We start from the raw sequence: 21,867 nt of genomic DNA, 5'->3' as shown, positions 1-21,867 counted from the left end.
CCATCTCCTCCGTCACCACTCGTTGATTTACGGATCTTGTTAATGCGTCTTACATCCAAGATCTGCAGCATTAGTGGAATGATGCCTCTAAGATCTGCAGCATTAGTGGAATGATGCCTCTAAGATCTGCAGCATTAGTGGAATGATGCCTCTAAGATCTGCAGCATTAGTGGAATGATGCCTCTAAGATCTGCAGCATTAGTGGAATGATGCCTCTAAGATCTGCAGCATTAGTGGAATGATGCCTCTAAGATCTGCAGCATTAGTGGAATGATGCCTCTAAGATCTGCAGCATTAGTGGAATGATGCCTCTAAGATCTGCAGCATTAGTGGAATGATGCCTCTAAGATCTGCTGCATTAGTGGAATGCTGCCTCTAAGATCTGCAGCATTAGTGTAATGCTGCCTCTAAGATCTGCAGCATCTTTATGACTCACGTATTGATTATAGACAAAGTACAAGGATGAGTGCAAGAGAAGTATGGCTAAGATTAAGGTGCTCATGGTGTCATAAGCTGACATTCTTAACATGGAACCAAGGATTTGTGTTGCTTACGTATAATGGTGAGGTTACTGAACGTGGAAAGTGATTCATATGGCTGGATTAGCATTGACACAACTACATGAGCATCAGCCAGAGATGTGTGTGTTGTTGTGGAGTAAGTAAGCATCAGGGAAGTGTGTGCTATAATGAGGGTTCTGCTTCAGGTTTAGGTATTCTTCGGTTCCTGCACGTGGTGGATGTGTGACCAAATGACAAAAGTTATATGTAGTAGCTTCAGTAATATTAGGTAATAAAGGTTTCCTCTAGGAGGAGAAACAGATTCTCAGCAATGAAGATTAATGAATTAAAAGCATTATTGCAATTTGGTATCTTACATTTTATTATCATTATCATTAATTGTTATTACCATTATAATCATTATAATTATTGCTTATCATTATTATTATTATTATTATTATTATTATTATTATTATTATTATCATTATTATTATTATTATTATTTTATTATCATTATCATTATTATTATCATTATCATTATATTATTATCATCATTAATCATTATTATTGTTGCCATTTTATTATTCTTATTCTTATTCTTATTCTTATTCTTATTCTTATCATTATCATTATTATTATTATCATTATTATTATTATTATCATTATTGTCATTATTATCATCATTATTGTTTTTACTATTACTATCATCATTATTATCATCATCACTTATCATTATTATTATCATGACATGGATGAAGGTTTCCTTAACAAACCTCCTGGTGGCTGATGGGTACAACAGCTTGAGGTGGAGCATAGCTTGCTCAGCCTTACACCAGTGGCTTGTGAGGCAGGATCTGCTGAGCTCCATTTGAGTCAAAAGGATTAAGACATGTATGATCCAGACACCACACCGTCATACAAGGATCCTTGAGAGGTGATGGCCACACAGTGGCTTGTTTTACTGGTGAGAAAAAGACACTGGTCATGAATCATTTTACCTTGTTACCAAGACGTTCATCACTGTGCACTGAATCTTGGAGAAACAGTGTGATCACTGTTGATGGATACGTTTTATACATGCATTCACTTTGGGTTCTGCACAGGGAGGGGGTTGGAACTGACAAGTATATAGAGCAGCCTTACCTCGTACTTTCATGACCAGATTATCCTATATAGATTTCATTCGTCATCCACGTGTGTCTGTCAGGGTTAGGTGGAAACGAGCATTGTCCAGTAGGTGATCAGGAAAATGAAGGTGCTGGTAGGGATGAAGAAATACCTCATACACCTAAAGGCTCCTTCTGCAGTGAGACTTGGCTTAAGCCTCCTGTTCTTTCCTCGACCTAGTGGACTTAATACCTGCACCACTTTCCCCTTGGCTTCGGGAAGGAAGTCGACGAACACGTGGAAAATGATGATGAAGAAGAGGGTACAGATGCAGAAGAAGAACCAGATGTCGATGAGCTTGACGTAGGCGGTGTCAGGGAGGGAGGAAGAGGCCTGGTTGAAGAGCGTGTACAGGACCAGCTTGGTCGTGAGGCTCAGCACCAACCTCACCTGCAAGACAAGAAGGTCAACCTTAGTCGAGAAGTTCCTCAACTATCATATCAGGCATTTTGACTCATAACTGTGAACTGATTTAGAAAGAGACCAACATTTAGAATCATGCATAAACAGTTGACGTAACATTAGAGTTTCATGTCTGTAGTTTTAAAAAACTTGCGATCATGAGAAGTTTGCTTAAAGTTGTTGATAAAGTTGGTATAATGACCCACCCAGCTTAACCTAATCAAATCGAAGAATAATATCTTAGAAAATTCAATCCACAAAGAGAATAAGTGTAACAACTTAGTGAAAAATCTGAACAGAAGAACATCAGGCATATGGACCAGGTCTGTCAGGCAGCTGAATAGTAATCATGTGTAGAAGGTTTATGTTGGTATGAGTGGGATCCAGATGTTGTCTTATAAGTTTCTGAAGATCTAGAAAGGAGCCAGAAGTCCTCCTGTAGAAGGCTGCTGGTGATGTCGGAAATGCCCAGTGACCCACCGGCAGACAGTTTTTATAGATATAGAAAACGGCAAGAGACTCACCTGTAGAAAATTCTTGGGGATGTAGAGCGTGACGTAGCCCACCACCAACAACATGAAGGAAGGAATGAAGAGCTTGATCACCAGGAACTTGGGTCGTCGTGTCAGTGTGAAGTAAACCTGAGGTGTTGCAGGGGAGTTAATCAGTCTGGAGCAGATCGAGGATGGGTAAGCTGGACAACATGTTTTAGGGAATGTGGTGATCATCGTCAGGGGGGAAGGTTCCTGGGCTTGGGAGAGACAGGGTGCAGGAAGGCTAGTGTGCTGGTAGGGGAGGAAGATGTAGATGATGACTTTCAAAAGCATATCAATTATTTCAGATGTGACGACAATGCTGAGTTGGATTTGTTATCCATAAGCGCTAAAATCAAGGATACTGAGTTACTTAGAAATGTTTAGAAACTGGTCTTTATAAATCTGGTGATTCAGAAAAAGTTTTGATATACGTAGGCAGCAAGAACACCAGAACCACAGTGCAGAAAGCTGTACAGCCAGCACCAGCACTGAGCATGACGGCACCTCTAACTTGATCCCATGTGACTCCTGGCTGCTCGTGACGCTGAAGTCGTCCACCACATGTGAGGGCAGCGCTGAGGACCCCAGGTACAACACCTGTGTGCTATCCTCCCGCACCGTCAGGTACTCGCCCAGGTCACGACCAAAGCGGAACTTGACGGAGCATCTCTGGGTGTCGAACGGGTACTGGTACAGGTCGAAGGGACAGTCAAAGACACCACTGATATGGTGGGTCTCAACCAAAACCGCCGCATCTCCTTCGTACACAGTGTCTGGGGCAAGAGAATGACAGTCATATGTTACGTTCAGTTTGACATCAGATGGGAGATGCATTTGTGAAATCAAGCTACAAGTCTGGATAATATATACCACGTAATAGTGCAATGCACCATGTCTTGAGGCAAGTAACTCAGTAAAAAGAATAGTAATATTGATACGAATGAATAAATTGACGAGCGAATATGCTAAATCAAGAATGCATAGATAAGTAGATAAATAGTACATTATGATGATGATAATGAAAAGGATTTCTCCATTAGTATCTTACGTACCGATGGCTACCTCGTTAAAATCCTTGGTCAGAGGGTCACCCGTCTTGGCTACTGTCAGCTCCTTATCCACCACTCTCACGTTGCCGTCCAGAACGTTTGTGAACTTGACGGTGGGTCGCCACACCTTCTCGTACTCCTCATCGCTCGCCTCGTTGGCGCTCATGTCGTCCTTCAGATTGTGGTAATTCAGCCTGCGATCTTTCCACTCCATCGTAAACATGAACTCCATCGTGACGGAGTATTTCGTATCCTCGATACTCAGGAACCGGAGGAAGCTGAGGGTGGTGTTGACGATTTCAGGAATGTTGGGGTCTTGCGGCTCTGGGGCCAGCTGGCGACGGTATCCTGCAGGGAAGGCGATCACTCGGCAGGAGTTCTCGTCGGAGAGGTCAGCACACTGGTACTTGCCGTCACAGCGAGCCCAGGCCGCCACACAGGAACCGTCAGAACAAACTATCTCTGAGCTGTTGCACACTGACAAGCTCAGTTCTATCTCCTGGTCCGCTCTATGACCGCAGAATTTTTGTGTTGTCGTCCACATGTGGCGGCCGACTGGGTAATCATGGTCCACCGTGGGATAGACCATAGCAAGAGTCAGGTTCTTATGAGTATCTATCAACTCCCATTTTCCATCATCTGCCAGGTATATGATGAAGCCATAGTAGCCATGGAAATACGGTTTCTTGTTTCTATATCCCAGGACCTCGAAGAACGTACTCTGGAGGGCTTTGAAGCAGTACCCCCGCAACACCAGGGGTCGATGAGACAAGCAACTGAAGCATCGCAGTGGATGGTGGCAAGATCTGTCGTCCCACAGACCAGTTTCAATCCTCACAGAAGCGCAGTTCTCCGAGTTCTTGCCATTCGGGGGGAAATTAAAGCATGTGTTTGCTAGTTTCTTGCTTCCTGCCTCTCTCCACACGCCCTCCTCTTCAGCATCGGATATTCCGATCCAAAATGAATTCGGACAGAAGCTCGCGAACTCCAGACTATGGTTATAGAAGACCTGGTTCACCTCACAGGACGCAGGGGAGTACAGTAGACTCCCAGTTGTCTTACAGAAATCCATAGACTCTACAAAGTTTAATAGATCTGTGTAGATTACGAACTGTGGTTCATCAATGCACAGTTCCTTCAGAGGCAAGGATTCTACAGAGACATCAAAATTCTCTACATCATCAAGATCCAGCGAAAAGATATCACCATGGAGCTCATTCTGGCAGCTGGAGAGGTCCTGGATCTCTCGTTGACTCAGTCTTCTACTCCAGAGGTCGACTTGCGCAAGGTCTCCGAGGAAATTCTCTCCTGGCGAGAACCCTCCGCCAAAATTGTCCTGGTCTTGCCCCAGCACCAGCATCCCGGTCAGGTTCATGTTCTGCAGACGAAACGCGTGAGACTCCGTGACTTCCAGTGATCCTCCGACGTACAGGAAGTACGTACTCGGGGTCAGCACTAGGCAGTAGTGGGTCCAGACGCCGAGTTCCAGCTGGGTGTTGTAGTCTTCCAGTCGTGAGTTGTTGAGTGCTATTCTTAGTACCCAGCCTTTGCGATCTGGAATCACCAATACCTCACATCAGCTTACCCACACATATTATACATTTTTTTTTTTTTTTTTTTTTTTTTTTTTATACTTTGTCGCTGTCTCCCGCGTTTGCGAGGTAGCGCAAGGAAACAGACGAAAGAAATGGCCCAACCCCCCCCCCCCATACACATGTACATACACACGTCCACACACGCAAATATTCATACCTACACAGCTTTCCATGGTTTACCCCAGACGCTTCACATGCCTTGATTCAATCCACTGACAGCACGTCAACCCCTGTATACCACATCGCTCCAATTCACTCTATTCCTTGCCCTCCTTTCACCCTCCTGCATGTTCAGGCCCCGATCACACAAAATCCTTTTCACTCCATCTTTCCACCTCCAATTTGGTCTCCCTCTTCTCCTCGTTCCCTCCACCTCCGACACATATATCCTCTTGGTCAATCTTTCCTCACTCATTCTCTCCATGTGCCCAAACCACTTCAAAACACCCTCTTCTGCTCTCTCAACCACGCTCTTTTTATTTCCACACATCTCTCTTACCCTTACGTTACTTACTCGATCAAACCACCTCACACCACACATTGTCCTCAAACATCTCATTTCCAGCACATCCATCCTCCTACGCACAACTCTATCCATAGCCCACGCCTCGCAACCATACAACATTGTTGGAACTACTATTCCTTCAAACATACCCATTTTTGCTTTCCGGGATAATGTTCTCGACTTCCACACATTTTTCAAGGCTCCCAAAATTTTCGCCCCCTCCCCCACCCTATGATCCACTTCCGCTTCCATGGTTCCATCCGCTGACAGATCCACTCCCAGATATCTAAAACACTTCACTTCCTCCAGCCTCTCACCATTCAAACTCACCTCCCAATTGACTTGACCCTCAACCCTACTGTACCTAATAACCTTGCTCTTATTGACATTTACTCTTAACTTTCTTCTTCCACACACTTTACCAAACTCCGTCACCAGCTTCTGCAGTTTCTCACATGAATCCGCCACCAGCGCTGTATCATCAGCGAACAACAACTGACTCACTTCCCAAGCTCTCTCATCCCCAACAGACTTCATACTTGCCCCTCTTTCCAAAACTCTTGCATTTACCTCCCTAACAACCCCATCCATAAACAAATTAAACAACCATGGAGACATCACACACCCCTGCCGCAAACCTACATTCACTGAGAACCAATCACTTTCCTCTCTTCCTACACGTACACATGCCTTACATCCTCGATAAAAACTTTTCACTGCTTCTAACAACTTTCCTCCCACACCATATATTCTTAATACCTTCCACAGAGCATCTCTATCAACTCTATCATATGCCTTCTCCAGATCCATAACTTCTAACTTTCTAAAATGGGAAACAGAAGATATTATACATACCTGCTGAAATATGCAAGTGACACACGAAGCATTATTATACCTTGTGATGGATGTTTTCATAGGCAATCAATCAGAGACATAATACTGCTAATGTGTACCTCGTTTTGCAGCAAACAAGTGGATAAAAGAAAGCGAATTACAGACTGCTCGTTGAAATATTGCGCTACCTCCCTAATGCGAGAAAAGGCGACCAAGAATATTGGAAAAATAAAAGATGATCATAAATGATACATTATGATTATATGTTGAAAATCAAACGAGCTCCGGTGATATTATAGTCTGTGAGGTCAGCTCCTTGGTGATGTTAGGTAAATATCTGGAAAAACTAGAATAATAAAGCATTGAAAACTCAGTAAACTGCAGTTACGTATGTAAACTGTGGGTGAAAACTTCCTTTTCAGCAAAATAGAAAAGAAAAATAACTTGGTGCTGAAAGAGATTCTCAGCGAGAGCGACCACAGCAGAGTTAACACTAGCGTGAGGAAGTGAGAATGAAGAAGTGATCTGATGGGCCTCAAGAGGGCTTGCCCTGCTGGGCCGAGATGACTGAAGAGCGCACGTCAGAATAACAAGAAGCTTCAACAACCAGACCGCTTAATGAAACTATCTCGAAGCCACGAGCAAACAAGTTATGTTTGGGTGTAAACACACCGGAGGACCAGGGGAAGAAAACCACGAACAGGGAAGACTTGGCTCACGAGACATCACACTTTGACCTCGATACTCACAGATGACGATGGTGTTGGCGGAGCCGGGCAGAGCGTAGGAGAAATGGATCTCCTCCTTGGTGAAGGCGACGCTGCGGAAGCGGTAGCAGATAGTGAGGGCGCTGACGGAGGTCTTGGGCGAGCGCCCCTTCGACCCCAGGTGGATCCTGAGGAACACGTCCTCCCTCGGCACCTGCCACACGTCCGTCTGCATCGAGAACACCTTCACGCCGGAGCCTGGGAGGAGGTAGGATGGCGGTAGAGCGGGTATAGTAACACGTAGAGCAGGTGTTAGTACAGAGAACACCCGTCAGACGGAGCTCAGGGTGTAGAACATATCTACCACACGTATAACACACAAGGATCCCTGCTTGTTACAACCTGGGATGGTTGTGTAGTATCATAGCACGTCACATGACCCTGCCGACTACATGATAGCTGTTAGAACAACTGCACCTCTGGTTTTTGTCCCGTCTTACCACAAACGTTGGATCTACGATCTGTGGTTTTACCCACAGGATTTTAAGGTCAGCAAATCAGTTTTCTTGGAAGTCCTTACTCAGTTGGTAAGTTGGCATAACTACTCGATGGAAAGACGAACACACAGGAAACTATTGCCTTGATATAGTTATATGTGTCACATGCAGAACTCAGATATGTAATGTATGTGAAACATCTGACGACCAAATGACATTAAAGAACCCTTGTAAAATACGTTGCTACCCAACTGATGACACACAGACTACACAATTATCCACACTCTATCATATAACTCATTATAACAGGTTCCTCTAACTCTGTTACAGCAAGTTCCTCTAACTGTATTATAGCAGGTTCCTCTAACTGTATTATAGCAGGTTCCTCTGAATGCAGAGTTATACACTGTCAAGAGTGTGTGCCAGTGTTGATGATACCGGTCTGTCTATTATTAATGACACATAAATATCCCAGGCCATGGGTAAAGATCCCAGACGGTACATTGATTAAGGTTGTTTAGTAATTTTGTTATTTTCACTTCACTTAGATTTTGTTGTCTGAGTTAGATTTTTCCTTTTGAAATAGATCTGAAGATTACTAAAGCAAAACAAGCCATGAATAAACGTCGAACTTCGTCTTACAAGTTACGTGTGGAAACAACCAAGTTTCTTGATAAAGGAAGTCTAGAACAAGTGGTTCTATCTTGCAGGAGTTTAGTGCAGGAGGTTCTACCTTAGAGGAGTGTAGGGTTCTACCTTAGAGGAGTGTAGGGTTCTACCTTAGAGGGGTGTAGGATTCTATCTCAGGGCAGTCTAGCATGATGGTCTCTAGTTTAGGTGCCGCCTTCGCTGGTGACGTGTTCATTGCTGCATGTTTGGCTGTATTATGAATGTGGTTTGATGTTCCATCGCCCAGATAGTTTGTTAATCTGTCTGAATAACTGTCATTTGATTATGAGGATATAAGTTTTACCATGATGGAACAATACTCCCTGTGTGACCTGTTTTCGTTATTGCTGGGTTTCTATTCATATGAACATCTTGTACTGATTCTAACTCATGCTGAGATATCTAATGCTTCGTTTCTTATTGGTTCTCAATATTCACACACACACACACACACGCACACACACACACACACACACACACACACACACACACACACACATAGACTCACACAGCAGCATATTAAGTCAATGTGTGGAGAGAGGCTGACAAGTACTTCTACATCTATCAGAAATGACATCTGCCTTGTGTCTGAAGTACTTAACTCTACTGGGATATTCTTAAAATGAATGTGTCACCAGAAGACAGAGTTTCTCGAGAGGGAATAACACGGACGCTGATCAGAACGAACCTGTAGCGAGGCAGGCGAGAAGGACGCTAACCCATAACAACTGTATCCTTGGGCTTACTGGGGTTACCACAGCTGTCTTCACACTTAGTGGAGAAACATCTGTCCTCACGCTTACTTGGGCCGCCACACTTGTTCTCACGCTCACGTGGAACGTCATATCTGTCCTTACGCTTCCCTGAGGCACAGCACTTGTGTTCACGCCTACGGGTGAGGCTGGTGATACATCTGCTGTTTCGCTTTCTTGGCGCACAACACTTGTCTCTCGGCTCATCCGGGCTGTTACACTTGCCCGCAAGTTCACGGGGGCCATCTCTTCTATCCCTAAGCTGACTGGAGCTTGCACATATGTCCTCACGCTTGGTAACGCAGCCAAACCTGCCCTCATGCTTACCTGGACCACTGTAACTATTCTCACGTTCAGTGGGGCTGACGCAGCAGCCCCACTGAATATATTTATGGGAGCTCCTCAGTCTCTGGCTATGTCTTGTATGCTCGCGTCTTCGATGTTACTCTTGGTTTCTATCCCGTCTTGCCAGTCATGGTGTTCGTCTCTGGATCCTGTTGGTTGATATCGAGTGTATAACTTGTCAACTTTTTCTACAAAGAATATCTCTTATCTACTTGTGGTGTTTCCTGTTGTTCTGCTTCTGAAAACTTCGGTTAGAAATTAGTCTTTGTGGTCCCTTTTTGTTCCTCTAAGTAAGTACTGACGACGATATGTCTGTAAGGAGGTCTGATCAGAGACCGAACGAGAGGAGAGCGTATATCTACCTCTAGGGAAGACCTTAGCGGACCATGACGTGGTTCATCATGTGGAACCTGCCTTTAAAATTCTTCCTTCTGGTTTTGTGAGGCTCTCTCAGGTCTGCCTTTGGATAATGTTTGTATCAGCGAGAGCACCTGATGTGTGCTTGGGAATCTGGTGTGATTCTTATCTCTCTTGGGCGATGCTTCCTTCACGGGGCCTCAGTGGGCTGGAGCACCAGTGTGTGTGTGTGTATAGGTGCCTGCTCTCACATTGTTCTTGATGGAATACTACAACTGAGAAGTTCAACGTTATCTAAACTCTAAACATGTTCTTGTACTTATCTTCAGAAAAAAAAACTAAATTTATATTCACAATTTGATATTTTCAGTCGCGTTTGTTTGTAACCTTTTATGTCAATGGTTATGTATCATCAGCTGTGTTGTGTGTTCCTCTCTACAAGTCGTGTGGATTTTATGCAGAGTTCACTTGCGACAGGCTGGCACGATCTCCTCCCACGATCTCATGTGTGCTTCCTTATGGACGAGTGAGGGACCTGGCCAGATAGGTCGGGTGAGGACTCCAGATGGCAGCGGTCAGGTCACACAGCAGGTCAGGTGGTGCTGAGGGCGGCAGGTGGTCGGGTGAGGCCCTACGAGAGCAGTGGTCGGGCCACACAGCAGGTCAGGTGGTGCTGAGGGCGGCAGGTGGTCGGGTGAGGCCCCACGAGAGCAGTGGTCGGGCCACACAGCAGGTCAGCAGCAGGACTAGTGCGGTCTCGGCCGTACTGGTGGGAGGACAAGACGCTATCGACCACCAGATGTCTCCACTGGACACTCACTCCTGAGCGTATTATCGGCTACGATGGATCACTTGATGAATACGATGATAGTAGCTACCCACATAGAGACGAACATACAGACATGATAATGTAAGCGCACACATACATGTGTACGCACAAATCTACACACACGCAGGGTACAAACACTTGGAGGCACATGTTAACCGAAGAAACTCCTTTGTGCTCTGTGTAATTAGTAACATAGGTTCCTCCTCGGAGCGCCAGTTTTGATATGTTGTTAATTGCCTGGATATGATCTTCAGTCAGGAGAATACCACTGTACATTAGCGGATTTGATTCCACTTGCACAGATATAGGATCAAGGACGCTTTACTTTGCCTGATAGGATACCAGAAGAGGAGGAGTTCGCAAGGGTAAAACATCCCAGGAAAATGATGAATTTGTCCCACAAGAACCAGCGAATCTGTACACACACTTACAAAGGCTTACAAACTGTAATTCAACAAATGGAATTCTCAAAAGCCATAACAGCTCATGACTTAATGAGGTCGTCACAGCTGGTGATAATGTTGATAGAAAACATTACCAGAACAGATGAGCCAATCATGACTGGTGAATATGTCAATGGTAAATGATATCACTAGTTGAGGAACACTGGACATCAATACAGTGATATAAGTCTCGTTATATATGATTTAAGATTTAGATTTTTCACGTGACATAATGCTCTCTGATGTTTTCTTTAGATATGCATAAGTGAAGAATGTAGAGATATATCACTGTGTTAAACTTCTTAACTGCTTACACAAAATGCACAAGACAAATTTCACGTAGTTACATGACCAATGAAATATTCTGAGTTTGATTGGATTCTAATATCTTTGACTATCCAGGTACACTGCTTCTAGCTGGGAAGAACATACCTCGCAAACAATTACTGCTCAGAATGGTGCTGAGAATTGAGCACTTAATTATTTAGAAGAACGTACTAGCAAAGAGACGATCGATGAAGATGAATGCTAGTGCGCCATAACCTTAGGGAGGGGTTCACCTTGCAGATGGGCCTACCGAACTGAAGTGCACGAGTTCCTCACCACTTACAACACCCTGTGGACGCGACCTCACTCTAGCGAAGCCTTGATGGTTTAAGCTTACCTCTGTGGCTCGTGGATGACTTCGTGTAGAACATACGAACAAACATAGACCATTGCTTGATAGCGAGGATGTGGTCGTAGCATAACTACAGCATCTGACATGATAATAGCAGGTGGGCCGCCCACATGCAGGCGCTGGCGACACTGATACTCTCTGTTGAGGGATGACTGAAACAAAGGTTCAACACGGGCGTGTTGAATGCTTGATGACACTGATGACGGTTCAGCTCGTCACAGACAAGATAGAGTGAGGAGGGAGACGTCAGGCGGGCTGGTGGTCACTGCTGGTGTAGGTATCTTAAGGCTGACGCAGAGGGATAGGCTGAGGCACCTGCAGGTGAGCGTCAGTGGGCTGGAGGGAAAGCTGAGCCGCCAGCAGGAGGGTGTCGGAGCTGGTGGAGCAGAGCAACTCAAGAGTCCAGTCAAGTCCAAGTCACGTGATACCCTGTCGTACTGACCCCCACTCGCTCGTCCAGGAAAACGTTATCATACTTCAGTCTCAGAGCAAATTAGATAACACCAGGTTAGCTCGTGGCTAATTCCCTTGTCTACAATTTAATCAAGGAAGTTCTCACACCTGTGCCTGGCTGCGTCACATACGCAGGTAAGATGCTGCGTGTGACAGCTCGGTGATGAGGATAAAAATAAAGTCTCCCGGCATTAAAAACAAAGAGAATTACGAGAGGGAAGATTCCGTAGCAACGACAGCACCGAGTGTTGGAGCTGCTGCGTGAACGACCTGAGGGTTGTTTATAATACAGGAGTGCAGGTATTAATGACAGGAAGAGGCAATTGTTGTCGCCTTAAACTAACACACACACACACACACACACACACACACGGATAATGTCATGTGGTGGGTAATGAGATGTTATAAAAAAAGTTTATTTTTCCAGGACTATACTTATGTTAAAGTGCATAGATCCCTTAAGGGACATGTGTGTGAATGTTTTCAGTCATGCTTCGTGAACCCACAGGCGATGCGTGTCGGACGTACGTCTGGCAAGCACGTTAGTGGTGGCCAACATTAGGGACATTTATGCACTGATTGATGTGTGCAACGACGCTTGGGGTAAGACAAGAAATCGCCAGCCAACAACTTAGAAGAAATATAACATCTACCTACAATGGCAGCCTGATGGTCGAAACTGTTCCAATCAGACGATGATATATCGACCATAAGATCATCTGTTCTATTGATTATCTAAATCTTAAAAGCCTTGATCATTATAGCCTCCTCATGACGTATCTCATGCCTCCGTCAGGCACCACCACACGGCTTCCTCAGACTCGTGCCTGAGAACCTCACAGCCTTGCAGTAAATCTTCTATCCTAACAGTATGTTCTATATCCTCACGGTACGATCTCTATCCTCTATCCTCGGATGATAAGTTAGCAGAATGTACAACACCTCACGACCGGTAGACACATCCTGTAGACAACCGAGTGTGAATAGACCAGTCGACCGTTGGTAGACCAGTATTGCAAGGCATCCATAACACAGTGAAGGCTCCACTGACATTTATATAGATATCTATATATATTTATATACATCATTAATGTAGATTTCAGACTCATACACATCTCTGGTGAGCGCGGAGGCGGCATCATCGTGCGTTCCATCTCGAGTTCTCTGAATCTACATAGGAGGTGGCAGGGCTATAATGCACACGTCATGTTATTAGTATGCAAAGCATTCACTAAGTCTCAACTTCGACACCACAGCCCTCCGGGGTCCACATGCCAAGAAGGACCACAATATACGAGGTTGGCTACGCGTCCCACGTACCTTGAGGTACATAATCTTGGTCATGGCTAACACACTAACAGCACATAAAACACGTTCAGCGCAGGAGGCAAAAATATGGCTATTTATGTGACCTTCAAAGGCGCGCAGGGAGGAGGTTTAATGAGAAACTACGATCGTCGGATGAATAGGATACACAGGTGAGGAGTGTGGTGTTCTCACACACCGCTTCCATCTCATCTATAACATTGAATTTCAATCATACGATGTCTCACGACCCACCCAAGCCATGCATCATTTCATCATGTTGATGTACGATCATTTACTGATCAAGGATTCATTGTCATTAGATCACGCAAGATGTTTTCTGTTCGAGTTTATCACTGAGTATTATCCCTATGCTTTCTCTGTGAGTCGTTATCAAATTAACCAAGGCCAGATGACATCTCCTGGTGGATCAGACCTTCGCTGATCCCTGTGCTAAACCACGACTCCAGCAAATGATTTTCACGTGATGATCGATGTGGGAATGAGAGAACATTATGAGAGAGGAGACGAGGTTCCGTCCTTCCTTACATTTCCTGGCTGGAGAAGCTGCAGTGTTGACAGGCAGAACCCCACAACCTGTGTGGGAAAGGACCACAAAGAGGCTGTGAAAATTCAACTAATCTTGCAGTTAAGAAGATAATTCTTCCTTGACTTACTTTAAGCTTTTACACTTGAGTTCAGTATGATGGACCCGGGTTTTAGAGCCTGAATTATGAGGCTGCGAGAAATACCTACTCAGACATTCCATTATCCCTTGAGGATAGCCCTAGGTACCGTAGTGAGACATGGAAATATCATCAACACACACACACACACACACACACACACACACACACACACACACACACACACACACACACACAAGTGTTTCCATCTTTTTCTCACGTAAGCAAAACTTGGCAGTAACACTCACAGCAGCAGACACAAGATAAACATCATTTTTTCCCCAAAGAAAAAAAAGAGAAAATAGGGGCTGGAGTTGGGGTGAGAACTGATGATAAGTGGTTCAGAGCCGGAGGGGGTAGGGGTGACTACTGGTGGTGGATGGCGAATTTACCTCTCCGGATAAAGTCAAAGTAAGTGAAAGTTATAAAACTTGTGGTTTTTAAGGTTTATGTTTTCCGAAAGGACTCAGTAGCCCGACGCTGTTAGAAAGTGTGTGTGTGTGTGTGTGTGTGTGTGTGTGTGTCTACATGATCAGGTCTTCATATGGCCACAACACTTGATGCGGACGAGATCACTTCGTAGTTTATCTCATCCATGATCAGGTTAGGTTCTTCTGGCTTCACCACTGACACAACCGCCACAGAAATATTACACAGGAAGATCCTGATGAGAAATGAGGCAAAGTGCAAGATGAGGGTAATGTAAAGAGCCTCCTAATGTCCTCACAGTCCTCTCATTTTTCTCATGTCTGTTCTACCTAGTGACCTCACAGCCTCTCATCAACCACCTCCTGGCCTGGTGGCCACCTCATAACTCATTCTCACCACAACCGTCCGACACACCTGGCACACCAGATACGTCATAGCCTCATAACTGCCTAACTACCATCGCCACCACCACTACTACCCCCCCACCACCACCACCACCACCACCACCACCCCTGGCAGACTGTCCGTCATAGCCACCAAAATGAAGTGAGCTTTGAAAGGTTAGCGACGGGGTATGATGTGTGGATAATCCAGGGCGTGGGCGGGCGGTGAGAGGGTGGGCGTGAGTGGGCGTGTGGTGAGTGGGGTGGGTGGTGAGTGGATGGGTGGTGAGTGGGGTGGTGGTGAGTGGATGGGTGGTGAGTGGATGGGTGGTGAGTGGATGGGTGGTGAGTGGATGGGTGGTGAGTGGATGGGTGGTGAGTAGGTGGATGATGTATGGTCACAAACTTGAGGCTGGAACAACAAGAGACTCCCTCATCTCGTGGACTATTGCTGACCCTTATGACCCTCCTCCATAGAGGTAAAGTTAAAGGGACGAGTCACCCACTACACTGGTGAAGATACTGACCCTTATACTACCGCACCATAGAGGTGAAATTGAAGAGACTACTTCAATAAAACGCTCTCTCATTTTTTTTCCTTCATTTTCTTCTTGGGAAGAGTGAAGGTGATCAGGTGAGCCTGAGGGAGAGTCAATATTGAGCACAGACCTTGCAGTAAGTAGGTCAGCATTTCTTCGAATTCAGTATTATGTCTTAGAGCAACTTTAACTTAAGTTCGATAACACTTTAAGATGGAATTCCTTTGTTTTACATTAGCATTCGACAATGTTTTTAGAACATCTACACCGTAATGGACAAGATTGTGTATACAACTTAAATCATGTGTCTGAGACAAATTTTCTTCATACATATTCATTTTCTCTTCATTATCGTGAAGAACAGCCCAATACATAAGCGACCAAAGGAGTCATTCAGTTAGCTACCCGAACCCGTATAGGTAATTCCAGGCTGAACACAACAGATATAAAAACACGAGACAGCTGCAGTATAGTCTAGCATGAGTGCAGGAATGTGTGTAACCTTTGAGTAGCATTACTACAAATGGCTCCTCAATTTTTTTACCGTTGAGGACAGCATTTACCTTTACAGTGAGTGACATTACTTATGGTCCTCCAGTGTCAGGAAAGAACTAAAACAAAACTGCTACGTATATTGTTGTGTTCATGGTTGGGGAAAATATGTTTCATTTTTTCAGAGCCCAGTTTCCTTGATGGTGTATATGTTTTGAGACGAATTGAAATGCATGTTGTTGACTACAACACTATCATATAAACTATACATATATATATATATATATATATATATATATATATATATATATATATATATATATATATATATATATATATATATATATATATATATACCAAAATCTTTAAAAGTCATTATTGGAAAGCCTATTTCTGAAATACTAAATACAAGAAAATGTACGTGACGCATGGACCAATAAAATACACACACACACACACACACACACACACACACACACACTATAAGATAAATGACTCCATTTTTAGGGCAAGTGGCAGGAGCCTCGCAGGGAGCAGCTCACTTTGTTGGTGGCGGAGCCCATATCTTGAGGGTTTTCATTGCTTTATGGAAGGATACGGCTAGTAAGGAGGAGGAAGAGGATGAGGAAGAGGAAGGAGAAGAAGAAGAATAAAAGGTGGATGGAGGAAGAAGAGACGTAATGACATGCAAGACATAAAACAAATGAAGGTAGTTCACTGTCGCAGGCGGCTGTTCTGTTTGGTATTCAGATTTTATATGAGTTCTGCTCTGCATCGCTCTCAGTCTCATTCAGTCTCTTTTCTTTATTCTGGAATATTTTTTTCTTGTCAAGATAACTCTTTTACATTTGTTTTCATAACTCCTTTTGTTGACTGGCAGATTTTGATTTCGTTTGACTTCTCAAAGATGACACCAGCATCTGGGTACATTGTTTACACTGTGATCCTATGATATGCAACAGTGTTATGACAGATACACGAGACATCATATGTTCGAAAAAAGTTTCTGGAATATTTTAGATACAAAACGTGGTTGATCTTTTGTCTTTGCACTAATTCTGAAGACGCTTTAAAAAAATATGGAAATATGAAGAGGGAAAAGTGTGCCATACAATGAATATTCAGATGCCAGTTTGACCTCGGGTTCTGAGGTGTTTGATTTTGTCGAGGGCGTGAAGTATGAGCTGGGTTCGTTCCTTCATTTATATCTCTTTAATACAGTTTTTGTGAGGCACAACAGAGAGTAGGTACATAAGCCGTAGCACATTCAGTGTGACTAACATTATGTGGCACTTATCAGAAAGCAAATATATCAACAATAATAGGATTTATGATGTTGATGTTTGACGCTTGAGTTTTAGGGTGAAGTTGAGTTATCTGCAATTTATGACTTGTGGCTTTTACGAAGGTACACTTAACCAATGGCAGTCTATTGATCACTGCCATGCGAAAGAGAACTACGCAGAGGAAACAAACTGATCATCAATGTGATATTTGGTTTCCAGACCCACATTTGCTCGTTCGACACAATATCACACTTTGAACATCCGATTAACTTGTTTTTAAAGTCAAACCTCAGTTCCTTTCAAACCAATAGCAACAGATCAATACAGACAGCAACACTATTAGCAACAGTATTCATGTCATCTAGCATATACAGCAACACATTCGTCAAGATCAACTCAGTGAATAAGTGCAACAAATTATCATTACAATGTGTTATTGGCCTCTGACCTTCCTGTAATAACCTTGACCTCTACGACACTCGGTTTTACCTTGCCTGATAAAGCAACGCATTTCTAAATTTACCTTGAGGGAAACAAAACTATTCGTTGAACTACATAACTCAGTCTTACCCTGTGTGTCCTTGATGAGAATGCTCCTTTCAGCTCGGAGGAAACGAACCTATCTTTAAATCCACTGAGAAAAGAAAGAAGACTTTCGAAGTAAACTCCTTAAACTCTCTTTCTCTCCTGAAGTGACCTTGATTGAAGTTCCTCTTGTGCTCAGCATAATGAGACGTAAACTGGATACGTCTGGTTCGGGTTCTCTCTCTCTCTCTCTCTCTCTCTCTCTCTCTCTCTCTCTCTCTCTCTCTCTCTCTCTCTCTCTCTCTCTTCCTGTCCTCCTTCTCCCTTCCTTCCACCCATTCCTTTACCTCTTCCTTCCCCTCGCAGTTGGGTAATATCATTACATTCCCTCACCTCCCCCTCACCTCAATGGAAGGCAATATCACAACTTTCCTCTAATATCAGATGGACAAACATCACAAAAGTAGATTAGGATCCAGGAGCCTTTGAAGGCGATCATGTTTTCGACTTGGGATATGAAACTGACAAGTTGAAGCTAACATAACCTGTGGCTGGGGAGGTAGAGCTGGGGAGGTAGAGCTGGGGAGGTAGAGGTAGGAAGTAGACCGGGGAGGTAAACCTTGGGAGGAAGGTCTAGGAAGTTAGGCTGATATACAGAAACAACGAAAAATGATCAGACAATGACATGAACACACACACACACACACACACACACACACACACACACACACACACACGTCATTCATATACTCAGACAGATAAACAGACATAGGGGAATACAGATGCTTGTCCCTAACCCTGGGAATAACAACATCGTGTGGCATTATAGCTGGAGGTTTATGAGCAAAATAAATGCGTATTTCACGAGGATTATTACGAGGATTATACTTCATGGCAATTTCAAAAGGCTTTTTCATCACCATCAGCACAAAGGCCAGCTATCTGTTGTGCTCTCACGAAGGCGCGTTTCATGCAAACTGAGGATATATATATATATATATATATATATATATATATATATATATATATATATATATATATATATATATATATATATATATATATACATACATATGGTCAGGTAATGGGACATTTCTCATCAGTTTCAAGAGATTCATCAAACAGTCACTCGATCTGACTGGCATGTGGAGAGCCAGTCAGAGCCAGACTGCCTGTACCAGTGACACTCACCAGTTCACAGTATTTGGTCCACCGTGGCCCTCATCAGCAGACCCACCAGGAAGGATGAAGGACCATGTGGATAGGTGGCGTCTGAGACACATTAGGCCAAAGACCTCGAACACTGGAAGTCTTGATCCTCGCTGTGTATCCAGACGAGTGAGACAACTAGGAACCCTGGCCAGGCCACCTGGAAGAAGAGGTTACGAGCTAAAAGTTGTCAAACTGGAAACCATAAACCCAGCGTCCATGATGGATGTATATGTTGAGGGCAACGGGTCCTCCTGACTGCATGGTACCATACAGTGCATTATCTTATGCAACAAATGACTAAGTAGAGATCAAGGCTCACGCAAACATACACATAACGAACAAACTTTAGAAGTTTCATGATAATCAAGACAGTTCAAGAGATGGATCCCCTCACGTACAGAACTCCCTCCCGTAATGCACAAATACGTAGTCACACAAGCAGGCAAGAACACGTAACATCTGACAACAACGCCATCTCTGTACGGTGTCTACCTACACACACACACACACACACACACACACACACATACAACAACAGAACTATATCACCATGTGGGTAGTATAATCTACCACATTCATAATAACACAACACAGATATTCTCTTTCCCGTAAATCCCATGATTTGTGTGGGAATCACTGTGTAAGCACCAGCCATTCGCTCGGTGGGAGAATCTAGCGGCTATTGCTGACAAACTCACTTATACAGTTATCGCTCGTTCAGCGAGAGTGTTGTCTGCAGGTGGAAACCATCGGTTCAGCGCGCTGGTGTGACGAGGGAAAACCTCGGTGCTGGCTGCGTCCCTGATGACTCAAGAGGAAGCAGTGCAATTCACTATGCATGTTATGGAAAGAGACGTTGTAGGGGCTTGCTAACATCTCTCTCTCTCTCTCTCTCTCTCTCTCTCTCTCTCTCTCTCTCTCTCTCTCTCTCTCTCTCTCTCTCTCTCTCTCTCTCTCTACGTAGACATAACAGGAATTGACAGTCATGTCGTGTGTGTATGTGTGTGTGTGTGTGTGTGTGTGTGTGTGTGTTACTCAATACTTTTGACCAAGATGTGTGACAATAACACGTAAATAGGTAAGTAGACCCTCACGCTGGCTCTGCCTCATGCCCGCCTCATGGTAGGTACTCATAAATACCCTCATTCTCAGACCCCCGAATATGATTAAAAATCCAGTGAAATTATTTCTTTCTGCACACAATAACGTGTTGACGAAATTCATCGTACAACCTCCTGCATCAGAGAATGAACGTTCTCTCCTCACATGTCTGTTAGCATGTGTGTGGGACACAATCGCTTTTGTAATAGACCAGTAAATTTCATCACAACTTTAGTGGATGGTATGAAATGGTTGGATGCGTTTTCTCTTTTGGAAAGGGATGTTCAGGCCCTAACCTGCTGGAATCTATTATATGCATAGATTTAGCTGCACAGAAGAGATAACTGCCCATACATTTTTTTACATAGAATAAAACTCGCAAAATATATCGAATTTTCAGAGGAAATATCCGTTCATCATACTATGTAAATGGGTAAATACAAATAAAGTATAGGCTATTGAACTGGTAACGGGAGGAGAGATACATTTTTTTTATATGCAAATGAAATTCTATTGCCACAAACTGAGCATTGTCCGTCTGTGTCGCGCTGGACTTGATAACAACACTGTGGCACAATCTCTCTCTGTGCCCAGGATGCTCGTATGTTGTCATTTACTATGAGCGAACTACTACCCCAGAGCACAGAAGGAACATATGTCACTCTAGCAGGGAACTTTTCAACAGTACTCTGGTGAAATATTTATCATGTATTGTGTCAGGTTGTAAAGTTGTTAGGTTGTAAGTATAGCTGCGACTCAGCGTGTGGTTGTGCCTGCTATTTAACGAACCACCTCGTCTTACCATACATCAAAGAACAAAGCAGTTACGTTTCGGCGACCTAAGAAGAACTATAAAACAAAGTTTCAAAATCATGCATACATGATATTGTTTCACATGTTGCTCACAACTGTAACAATACACCAATGCAATATTTTTTGAGGATTATGAAGTATTAGAACATCTGTGGTATATATTATGGTAAGAAACGAGTGTATGAAAAAGTTCAGTACTGAAAACTTGTATCGTATTTCGTACCCAGAGTACGGCACAAGAGTACCTTTGCCTTAGACAAATTTTCGCTTCTCTCGAAATAGTTTGTAGGAAAACAAGATAAGAAGTTTGGTCGTAATTTTGGTGCAGGTGTCATATGGTCTCCTTCCTCATCCACTAACTAGCAGGTCGGACAGACACCACCAGCTGTGGGAGAGGCGTAAAGGCTGATGAAAACCATCGCTATGATATGACTTATCCCGGTTCAGCGAGGTAGTGCCGGAGAGACAACACTGAGCCTTGGGGAAAAACATCCTTCTCGCTTTCATCCTTCGTCTCCTGTAGCTTCTGTCATCCTTCGTCTCCTGTGGCTTCTGTCATCCTTCGTCTCCTGTGGCTTCTGTAAGATGATAATGTTGGAGGAGAGGATTTCCAACCCACGGCTCCCGCCACTTTCAGTCAGCCTACGACACTCTGGGACACGTGGCTAATATTCTGGCTCATTTTTAAGTGATATATAACACAAGAATCGCTCGTATTGCCTATGAGAAGTATTATGTCTCGACACCAGCTGTTGCCGCCTTCATCGCAAAGATGTT

General features: G+C 43.9%; 1 protein-coding gene across 3 annotated transcripts; it reads right to left on the bottom strand.

The window, feature by feature from the left end:
• Positions 1-295: 295 nt before the first annotated feature.
• On the bottom strand, positions 296-12,284 carry LOC139761472 (uncharacterized). 3 transcript variants are annotated; one of them, XR_011715520.1, is made up of 7 exons: positions 9,150-10,608; positions 7,338-7,553; positions 3,658-5,208; positions 3,110-3,378; positions 2,594-2,710; positions 1,644-2,057; positions 296-1,461 (listed from the first exon to the last, which is right to left on the bottom strand). XR_011715520.1 is itself a non-coding variant. In XM_071685702.1 (6 exons), the coding sequence occupies exons 1-6, from the start codon at positions 9,532-9,534 to the stop codon at positions 1,710-1,712; spliced, it is 2,886 nt and encodes a 961-aa protein (XP_071541803.1). In that variant the 5' UTR covers positions 9,535-10,607; the 3' UTR covers positions 299-1,709. The 3 variants fall into 3 exon arrangements, 2 of the variants coding, with proteins under 2 accessions (XP_071541803.1, XP_071541804.1); XM_071685702.1 differs by having other exon boundaries at positions 299-2,057; positions 9,150-10,607; XM_071685703.1 differs by lacking the exon at positions 9,150-10,608 and adding an exon at positions 11,852-12,284 and having other exon boundaries at positions 302-2,057.
• Positions 12,285-21,867: the final 9,583 nt, after the last annotated feature.

This window comes from Panulirus ornatus, chromosome 40 (genome assembly GCF_036320965.1).
Source record: "Panulirus ornatus isolate Po-2019 chromosome 40, ASM3632096v1, whole genome shotgun sequence".
Classification (NCBI taxonomy): Eukaryota; Metazoa; Arthropoda; class Malacostraca; order Decapoda; family Palinuridae; genus Panulirus; species Panulirus ornatus.
Note: the sequence above shows the minus strand (reverse complement) of the source record. Positions and strands in the feature narration are given on the sequence as shown.

Coding starts and splice junctions, on each gene's coding strand:
- LOC139761472 (XM_071685702.1), bottom strand. CDS start 9,534: ATGAGGGCAGGTTTGGCTGCGTTACCAAGCGTGAGGACATATGTGCAA. Junction 7,554..9,149: donor TCTCGCCTGCCTCGCTACAG/GTTCGTTCTGAT, acceptor ACCTCCTCCCAG/GCTCCGGCGTGAAGGTGTTC. Junction 2,711..3,109: donor CACATGGGATCAAGTTAGAG/GTGCCGTCATGC, acceptor GCAACACCTCAG/GTTTACTTCACACTGACACG.